The sequence below is a fragment of the Marmota monax genome, unplaced genomic scaffold (genome assembly GCF_021218885.2).
Source record: "Marmota monax isolate L192 unplaced genomic scaffold, Marmota_monax_Labrador192_F-V1.1 WCK01_AAM20220418_F8-fsc00016, whole genome shotgun sequence".
Classification (NCBI taxonomy): Eukaryota; Metazoa; Chordata; class Mammalia; order Rodentia; family Sciuridae; genus Marmota; species Marmota monax.
The window spans coordinates 2,513,485-2,523,993 of NW_026695209.1; the positions used below are offsets into that span (position 1 = coordinate 2,513,485).

The 10,509-nt window shown below is 45.2% G+C and overlaps 1 protein-coding gene across 1 annotated transcript; it reads left to right on the forward strand.

Moving 5' to 3' along the window:
- Window positions 1–1,132: 1,132 nt before the first annotated feature.
- On the forward strand, window positions 1,133–10,252 carry Adamts1 (ADAM metallopeptidase with thrombospondin type 1 motif 1). The gene is made up of 9 exons (XM_046430557.2): window positions 1,133–2,253; window positions 3,853–4,199; window positions 4,543–4,675; window positions 5,055–5,222; window positions 5,661–5,950; window positions 6,186–6,372; window positions 6,482–6,654; window positions 7,574–7,749; window positions 8,129–10,252. The coding sequence occupies exons 1-9, from the start codon at window positions 1,530–1,532 to the stop codon at window positions 8,826–8,828; spliced, it is 2,898 nt and encodes a 965-aa protein (XP_046286513.1). The 5' UTR covers window positions 1,133–1,529; the 3' UTR covers window positions 8,829–10,252.
- Window positions 10,253–10,509: the final 257 nt, after the last annotated feature.

The window sequence follows — 10,509 nt, forward strand, 5'->3', positions numbered from 1 at the left end:
GAGCCGCTCAGCTTTTTCTTAGGGACCTAGGGGTGGAAAGGCTCAGCTTTGTCGCTTTCGTAACACGGACGCATGCTTTTCCCTTCCTACTAGGAAGAGGAGGGCGGGGTGGGGAAGGAAATCCATTTCCTCTTTTTTCCACGACATATTTTCTATCCTCCGTGATCGCCGCTGCCCCTGAATAGCAAAGTGTGTGTGTGTGTGTGTGGGGGGGGGGGGGTTCCTTAATGGTTCTGCTCATCTCGCCTATGGCCTGCAGCAGCTGCACTTAGGTGGGCAATCCGAGGGACTTACTTTCTCGAATGAAGAAGAGAAAGCCCTATTCCTTCCATGGGCTCTAGGAAATGAACCCCGTTCCAGATCGGCTATTAAGGAAACGGGAACACGGGTCCCCACAAAAAGTCTTATGTGGCGCGGGGCCGGGGAGAGGGAAGAGAGTAAAGGTCAATGCAGACCCATTTTACAATTCTGAGTCTAGGATGTGCCCCCAGACCTTTTGTACAGGGCGAACGCAGAGCCAACACCAACCAAGCTTTCCCTAAGAAAAGTTGGGGGAAAGAGAGCTTTGCAGCAAAGGAGCTCCTGGCAGCCCAGGGAGACGGAGAGGTGGGCAGGCTATTCTTTCTAGAAAGGGCGGCTCATCTTCCAGACTGGGGAAGAAAGGGCTATGCAGGCAGGGAGGGAAACTTAGGGGCCACTCCAGCGAAGGGAAATTTTGGTAAAGGGACCCAACTATCCACCCCGACCCTCCCACCCGGGAGCTGCAGCCCAGAGGGTATACTGAGTACCCCACAAAGGAGGGGCTGAGAAGGCAGGGTGGTCCAGGAAGTCTGCGGGGAAGAGGCGTGGTGGAAGGGAGAATTTTTTCCCCCCGGAGTGGCCCAGGGTGTACAAAGTGCTGGTCACAGTGCCCGTTCTGCGTCTTCCTCCCCCTGGATTGACGAGCCCTGGCACGAAGCCAGCGCGGAGGCTGCCCCCTCCCGCCCGGGGGCCCGCGGCGCTGAGCGCGGTTTAGCACCGACTGAGCTCAGGGGGCGGTGTCTTTGGGCTGGAAAGGCGGCCAAGATGGAGGAGGGGCTCATTCCAGGGCTATAAAGGGGCGGTCCGGGCTGCACAGTTCTTGCACTCGCTGGAAGCCGCTACGAGCCAAGCGCTTATTGCGAAGCTAGAGCGCACAGTCGGGCGGAGAGGGCAAGAGTCCTGCTCAGAGTGAGCAGTACTAGGCGGAGGACGAAGGGTAGCGCAAGGCACCGATCCTCGAGTTGCCCCCAGCCCCGGAGGTGCCCTAGAGCGCTTCTTTTTCCCTCAGCAGCCACTCCATAGCGCCCACCGTGCGGTGCCTCCAACTCTGCGCTGGAAGAAAACCTTCCCGCGCGCCGGCAGAATCTCGGCGCCTTCTAAGTGACTGGGAGGTTCGGCTGTAGCCCGTTCTCCGCTAACTTTCAAAGAATAATAGTAAATCTTTGGCAATCCGGAGAAAGCCAGCTCAGCTCCCCCTCCTTCAGAGTGCCGCGTCTCCCAGAGCTCTGATGCAAAGATCAGTCCCTGTGGAGTCCCGAAGGCACAGGCCGGTCGGCGACATGGGGAACGCTGAGCGAGCGCCACGTTCTCGGAGCTCTCAGCCTGCACCCACGCTGCTGCTGCTCGCGGCGGCTGCAGTGCTGTTTATAGTGCCCGGCGTGCATGGGCGCCCCGCGGAGGAGGACGAAGAGCTGGTGCTGCCGGCCCTGGAGCGCGCCGAAGGACAGGAGACCACGCGCCTCCGCCTAGACGCGTTTGGCCAGCGGCTGCACCTGAAGCTGCAGCCCGACCGCGGCTTCTTGGCGCCAGGCTTCACACTCCAGACTGTGGGGCGCAAACCCGCGCCTGAGGCGCAGCGTCTGGACCCCGCCGGCGACCTAGCACACTGCTTCTACTCTGGCACCGTTAATGGTGACCCCAGCTCGGCCGCAGCCCTCAGCCTCTGCGAGGGCGTGCGTGGCGCCTTCTACCTGCAAGGCGAGGAGTTCTTCATCCAGCCGGCACCCGCAGCTGCCACTGAGCGCCTCGCCCCCGCCGCCGCCGAGGAGGAGCCGATCAAGCGGCCTCAGTTCCATCTCCTGCGGCGGAGGCGGCGGGGCGGTGGTGGCGCCAAGTGTGGAGTCATGGACGATGAGACCCTGCCCTCGAGGGGTGCAGAACATGAGGGAGAAGACCTTGGAACGCAGTGGCCTCAGCGGGACCCGGAGCCGCAACACGTGGGACAGCCAACAGGTAGAAAAGTTTTCCCTACTTGTTCTCCATTCATTCCCCTCTCCCCATTTTCTCTAGCCAACGTGACTTGGGAGACTCCTACTTGCAGTCAGGAGAATGTGTCTGCAGACAAGACGGAGACCTGGAATGATTTTTGAGGTTAATGTTGGTGAGCCTAAGTCTGAGTTAATAAAATCCTACGTTTAGAACATTTAATTCCATTTAATTCTACCGAATAATGAACAACGAAGAAAGAACAGACAAATCGATTTTCGACAGACTTAGGCAAAACATTTCAATAGAGAAGGGAGCGTTTTACCTGACTTCTACACCTTGGTTAAGTGTGCATTTGTGACTTCTTACCTTTAATTTCTTTTTATCGATTCTGTGTGTGCGCTTTGACTGGGTTACAGCTTCGCGCTGTTTTGTAACTACTGTTTTTGCATGCTCTCGGTCGGCGCTCAGAAGAGGGCGGAGACCGAGAGGGCAGAAGAGCGACGGTGATCTCAGTGCTTGTGAGCCTAGGCGACTGCGCTACTGCGTTATCTATTCTGTGGGCTTCTGTTCCCTTCCCCCTCTTTAAAAAAGTCTGACCCTGGACGGCTGGCGGCAGCGGGGCCGCTCAGCAGAACCTGCTTGGGAGGTCTTTGCGCAGCTTGCCCCGCCTCCCAGCGCCTCCTACTCGCCTCCAGATTTGCGCTCCCTCTCGCGGCCATAATCCTACTCTCTAGCACTGTTGAGTATTAGTGGCCGCCGAGCTTTCCTGCTATGTCTCCAGTCTTCTCCTGAGTCTCTGTGTGCAGTGCTTATTATCCAGTTTTTTTTTTTTCCATTTTATCACTCCGATGTCTTTATTCCTTAAGTTTTTCCACGTGTCTTGATTTTGAATTTCCCTTTTGCGTTTGCTCTTATGTTCCTGGGAGGAGTTACGCGGTCATAGCCCAGTTTAGGACCTGCCGGCGAGATGACTCTCAGTCCGTAGTCCGAGTGGTCTTTTCCAAATGATGTACGGTGGTTTGAGGCAGAAACGTATTTCTCTGGGGCAATGAGAGTGGGGCAACAGGCTGCTGGGCAGAGTGGGTGGTCCTTGTACCCGGAATTGGCAAACGCATAACACCCAAGGGACCCCTGGAATGAGAAAGCTGAGCAATGCAGGCTGAGATTCCTCAGGCCCAGCCCCTTGGCAGCAGCCCCAGCCCTGCCCTAGGCTTTCCACGTGGAGCCCGATGATCTCATTCAGGATTTGAGTCTTGGCCTCAAGAGTGAAAGAGTGACTCAGGGCACTCTGCCTGCTGCCCTTGCTCCAAGTTTTTACTACAGCTGAGTAGGGTGATGTGACTTCAAAGGAACAAAAGAAACCCTGCTCTCTTACACATGAAAACAGCCAGATCACTCCAAGGAGTACACGGTCTTTTTATTTAAAGCAAAAGAGAAAAAAAAAAAACAAAAAACTTTAAAAATAACATTTTCAATAAAAACGTGCAAATATTTTTGTTATTGTTTTCTAAGTATATTTGGGTTTTATTTGCTTTGACTAGTTAGACTTTCCTTATATACTCAAGGAAGGTAACTATTCTTGGAGAGACTGCCCACAAGCAAACTGTCCTTGTTTCTTTACAGGAACTGGAAGCATAAGAAAGAAGCGATTTGTGTCCAGCCCCCGCTATGTGGAAACCATGCTTGTGGCCGACCAGTCAATGGCAGAGTTCCATGGCAGTGACCTAAAGCATTACCTTCTCACCTTGTTCTCGGTGGCAGCCAGGTTGTACAAATACCCTAGCATTCGAAATTCCATCAGCCTCGTGGTGGTGAAGATTTTAGTTATCTATGAGGAGCAGAAGGGGCCAGAAGTGACCTCCAATGCTGCACTCACTTTGCGGAACTTCTGCAACTGGCAAAAACAGCACAATCCTCCCAGTGACCGGGATGCAGAACACTATGACACAGCGATTCTTTTTACCAGAGAGGTGAGAAGGAGATAATGGCAATGATCATATTGTCCACTTAGGAATCAGCATAATACCAACTGAATAAAAAGATTTCAATAATATTTTTGCACTTAATCTTTTAAATTGGTTAGCATGGTCCATCTTGCTTATTTTCAGCTGTAATCTTAATGTCTCAAGTTTTACATTATTCAGTTTTTAAAAACATTAGGACAGGTTTTCATTAGAGTTACATAAAGTCTTTAGCTAAACAATAATGAATGTAAATGCTCCCAAATGTAGATAAAGACACACCTTGCTAGAAACTAAAATGCAAAGGTTCCTGTTGTTCATATTAATAAAGACTGATCTTTACTCCTTATAGGACTTATGTGGGACTCAGACATGTGATACTCTTGGAATAGCTGATGTTGGAACTGTGTGTGATCCCAGCAGAAGCTGCTCAGTCATAGAAGATGATGGTTTACAAGCTGCTTTCACCACAGCCCATGAATTGGGTAAGTCTGTTTCAGAGTATAAATTAAAGCCCAATTAATTAATTCAAACTGATGAAACAGTATATTTGAGAGGAGAGTCTGCAGATTATATTGCTATTTTACGTACCAGTGTGTCTTAGAAATTATAGTTTCTGCTCTTTGAAATATGACCATGTTTATTAGAATAAAACCTAAAATAGTGTGAACTATGGATATATGGAACTTGACATTTCTGTACACCAGGTAAAAAAAATAGACATTGTCTCTAAAATAGATTGTCTCCTAAATAGACTTCTTCCTGTAGAAATGTGACATGGAGACAGATGAATCCCTGTTGGGAGAAAAAAAGTATTGTTGCAAGTGATCTGTATTTTAATTTGGGTTTTGGATTGCTTCCTAGGCCACGTGTTGAACATGCTTCATGATGATTCAAAGCAGTGTGCCAGCCTTAACGCTGGGAACCAGGGTTCCCACATGATGGCCTCAATGCTCTCCAATTTGGATCACAACCATCCTTGGTCTCCCTGCAGTGCCTACATGATCACATCATTTCTGGATAATGGTCATGGTAAGATACTTTAGCTGCTCTCTTTAGAAAGCATCCCAACTTTCATGTATAGAGTTCTAATCAACCAAGCTCTTTTTAATTTTTTTTTTTTTTTTGTATTTTCAAAATTACATTTTACTGTCAAGTTCATAGATATTCAGATCTTAATTCCTGATAAAAGATAATGTTTCTGGCTGAGTAGCTCCCAGAGTCCATTCATTCATATTTTAGCAGAATAATAGCTTCCTGTCATTGATAATCCAGATATCCCCTATTAAGCATAATATCTTAGTGATAATATAAATCTCTCTGGCATTTTCTCCCAAAGCTCTGCATATTAGATTACTTTGCTATGTATTAATTCATATGATGAATATTTTGAGAAACCATGATCTATACTTTGCATTATTTCTTTAACTACTCATTAATAATGTGTTTTTGTTTGTTGTTTTTTTGTAGGGGAATGTTTGATGGACAAGCCCCAGAATCCCATAAGGCTACCATCTGATCTCCCTGGAACCTTGTATGACGTAAACCGGCAGTGCCAGTTTATGTTTGGGGAAGAGTCCAAACACTGCCCAGACCCAGCCAGCACGTGTGCCACCTTGTGGTGCAATGTCAACTCGCCCTCTGGTGTGCTGATGTGCCAAACCAAGCACTTCCCCTGGGCAGATGGCACCAGCTGTGGGGAAGGGAAATGGTGTATCAACAGCAAGTGTGTGAACAAGACAGACAAGAAGCATTTTGATGTGAGTTTTTCCCCCAGAACATATTTACATCCCTTTAAAATTCAGAAGTGAAAAAGCGAAGTGATGTTAAAAGATTTCTGGCCAAGATCAATACCCTAATCTTGGGAATTCCTCCAGTGGGAATGCAAGATAGCTTATTTTTGGAATTCAGTCTTTTTTTCATATTTTTTTCTTTTATTCCATAAAGTGGTCTCTTTGGAGAATTCTGACACTGATGATTTGTGTTGCCCTTTAGGCCCCTGTTCATGGAAGCTGGGGATCATGGGGATCCTGGGGAGATTGTTCGAGAACCTGCGGTGGAGGAGTTCAGTATACAATAAGGGAATGTGACAACCCAGTCCCAAAGAATGGAGGGAAGTACTGTGAAGGCAAACGAGTGCGCTACAGGTCCTGTAACGTGGAGGACTGTCCAGACAACAATGGTGAGCAGCCGTGAGCTTACGCTTTCAGAAATGGGGTAAATAAGATGAGTACACAAAAGGCAATTCAAGGCCAGAAACTGATAATGTCATCATGTCATTCTTTTTCCAGGAAAAACCTTTAGGGAGGAACAGTGTGAGGCACACAATGAGTTTTCAAAAGCCTTTGGGAGCGGGCCTGTGGTGGAGTGGACCCCCAAGTATGCTGGTGTCTCACCAAAGGACAGGTGCAAGCTCATCTGTCAAGCCAAAGGAATCGGCTACTTCTTTGTTTTACAGCCCAAGGTAGACACTTGTACATTATTTTTTCCCCCATCTAGGAGCCAAGGTCTTGGCTTGCTACTTTTTTTTTTTCATGCATCCTTGACTTGCTTTCTTTAAAAGAAGTCTAAATTCAGACTTCTTTTCTTCCAAATGCATTAGCAACTGCCTGCTTTGAGTTTATTATTGCTTCCAGTTATGAATGAAACTTAAATTCTTCACTTGAGATTCTGGCAATTGCTTAGCATTAGTCCTTTTCTGTACCAGGAAAACCCTTTGAAAATCAAGAGCTTCTGTGTATAACTAGGTTTCACCTGTAACTGTGGTTAAATATATTATATATTAACACAACTACTAGTAGTTTTGGACAATAGTTTAGGCATCGTCCAAAGAACTTGTTACTGGGTAACTAGCAGTAACATGGAAACATTAAAATGGAAGTCTGAGCATTGATAATTTGTATGTTTGAGCACATACAAATGAACAAGAAGCATCCTTCCTCTTGTGGTTTGGCCACGGGGTTAAATCTGGTTCAAATTAAAAAATAGAATTTAATTTGGTTGAGATTGTCATTAGTATTGTAGGCTATGAAAATATTCCCAAATAGCAGATTCAACATTCAATGAACCACTTATGAAGCACCGTCTATTGTCAGATATTACTTTAGACACTAAGGATACAGGAGTAAAGTAATTGACCTGCACAGAGCTTCATTGATCTTAGCTGTAGGGAAGATAGGCCAATAAACAGATAATCAGAACATCTATAATTTCCTCAGATGCTTATACAACCCACTGAAAGAAAGCCAAAGAAAAGGAAAGTGCATGACATGTATGAAAAATATTACTTTAATAAGTGTAGTCAAGAAAAATGTTCATAGTTACCATAGCACAGGTTCCTTCTCTTCTGATGAGTAACACTGGACATGACCTCCTTGTTTCAGGTTGTAGATGGTACTCCATGTAGTCCAGACTCCACTTCTGTCTGTGTGCAAGGACAGTGTGTAAAAGCTGGTTGTGATCACATCATAGACTCCAAAAAGAAGTTTGACAAATGTGGTATTTGTGGAGGAAATGGATCTACATGCAAGAAAGTATCAGGATCCATTGCTAGTGCAAAGTAAGTTTTAAAATACATCTCTCAGATACCTCATAATTTAAATGTACTGTTTTATGGCAGTGGGGAAATTGGATTAGAAATTATTAGATTAGATTCCAATTAGATTGGAAATTATTCCAATCAGGGCCAGGCACCGTAGTGCATGTGTGTAATCCCAGCAGCTTGGGAGGCTGAGGCAGGAGGATCTCAAGCTCAAAGCCAGCTTCAACAATGGCAAGGGGCTAAGCAACTCAGTGAAACTTGTCTCTGAATAAAATACAAAATAGAGTTGGGAATGTGGCTCAGTAGCCAAGTGCACCTGAGTTCAATCCTCAGTAGAAATGATTCCAATCAATTAGTCGATGAATGAAAGACTCACCTCTATTTTTCTTGCCTGCAGACCTGGATATCATGATATTGTCACAATTCCCAGTGGAGCCACAAACATTGACGTGAAACACCGGAATCAGAGGGGATCCAGAAACAATGGCAGTTTTCTTGCCATCAAAGTTGCTGATGGCACGTATATCCTGAACGGTGACTTCACTTTGTCCACTTTAGAGCAAGATATTACATACAAAGGTATGGTCTTATGGTATAGTGGCTCCTCCGCAGCGCTGGAAAGAATCCGCAGCTTTAGCCCACTCAAAGAGCCCTTAACCATCCAGGTTCTTACTGTGGGCAATGCTCTCCGACCCAAAATTAAATACACCTACTTCGTGAAGAAGAAGAAGGAATCTTTCAATGCTATCCCTACATTTTCAGAATGGGTCATTGGAGAGTGGGGTGAATGCTCTAAGTCATGTGGATTGGGTTTGCAGAGAAGACTGGTGGAATGTCGGGACATTAACGGGCAGCCTGCATCTGAGTGTGCTAAGGAGGTGAAACCAGAAAGCACCCGACCTTGTGCAGACCTGCCTTGCCCACACTGGCAGCTGGGAGAATGGTCACCATGCTCCAAGACTTGTGGGAAGGGTTACAAAAAGAGAACCTTGAAGTGCCTGTCCCATGATGGGGGAGTGTTGTCTCATGAGAATTGTGATCCTTCAAAGAAACCTAAGCATTACATAGACTTTTGCACGATAGCAGAATGCAGTTAAGCAGGGTCAGTTTTGAGGAAAAGGCAGTGTGGAAGGACTGACGCACTGAATAAGAATGCTGGAGGGATTCAGTGTATCTTGCCAGTAGCCAGTGAGGTGTGTCAATCATGTGGGAGTGTGGAGGTAAATAGGAGTTAGATCATGAGAATATCCTGCCAGTTACAAATCTGATAGGCTAGTTAATGAGGATTATTAACCTGTGAGCAATGATATAGCATGAAAAGCCCCAGGGCATTATTATTATTATTTCTTTTGTTACATCTATCACAAAAACAATTGTCAAAATAAGCCAATATTTTTATATTGCAAGCCCTACTTCCTGGTACTGATTAAATGCTTTGTACCTTGCAAGTTGGGAATGAAAAGCAGAAGAAAGATGAAATTTTGTTTAAGACATGGCTTACTTTACCTCACTAACAAAAGGGGAAGAAAGGAGTACAAAGAGGGTATTTGATCAGCACTCCTTATGGCCGCTATGGTATCAGAAAATGTTTATGCATCTTTTCCATCAAGAGTGAAGAGTTCAGATTGTCCAACATGAGAGAAAGGCTCATAGCTCCTTCTCTAATGCCTTGTACCATCTCAGTTTTTATCTGTGTCGTTCACGTAAATGCATATATTTCTAAGAGTGCATCAAGTCTACAAGGCCAAGAAAAGCAGCAGAGTATGAGGAGGTGCTGATAAAAACTCAAGGCGACATGATGAGTTTGGTACTTCTGGTCTACCTTCCTCCTTATGTAAGCCGGCTGTGGGAATGTGGATGTGGAAAAGTGAATTGTGTCTTAAGAAGTCAGTGAGACCACACAAAAGGATGTAATGCCAGAGCAAGAATGGAGCACATAGAACAGTGTCCCCTGGGCTTAGGGACATTGAGATCACTTGTCTCATGGTGAGGAGGCTGCTGAGGGGTAGCGGGTCCATCCCGGCAGCTGGTCCAACAGTCGTATCCTGGTGAATGTCTGTTCAGCTCTTCTACAGAGATAATATGACTTTTTCCATATGTATATAGTAAAGTGTGTTACTATAAATTATATGTACTTTATAAGTATTGGTTTGTGTGTTCCTTCTAAGAAGGGCTACAGTTTGTAATAAATGCCTATAATAACATATTTATTTTTATACATTTATTTCTAATGATAAAACTTTTAAGTTATATCGCTTTTGTAAAAGTGCATATAAAAATAGAGTATTTATACAATATATATTACTAGAAATAATAAAAGAACACTTTTGGATATGTGTGTTTATTTTCTGAAATGGAAAATGACTGTTTTCTGACATGGCAGGAGATCTGAGACAAACATTGATTCTGAAGACAATTTTTTTCTTAAATTCTTTGGAAATAAGATTGAGTTCTAATGACATATTTTATGTATCTTTGGTTTATGGTAGTGCTGATAATAAAGGAATTTATTGTATCTTTAGTGATAGATAAATTTGCTACTCATGTTTCTAATAATATACACCAGTGGTTGGCAAACCTCTGTAAAAAGCCGGATAGTAAATATTTATGGCTTTATGAGCTGTACCATCTCTGTTACAAAGCAGTGCTATTGTAGGCATGAAAGCAGCCATAAATAATATGTAAATGAATGGGCATGGCTGTGTCCTAATAAAATTTTATTTACAAAAACAAATGGTGGGCCAGGTTTGTTCTGTGGGATGAGATGGCCAACCTCTG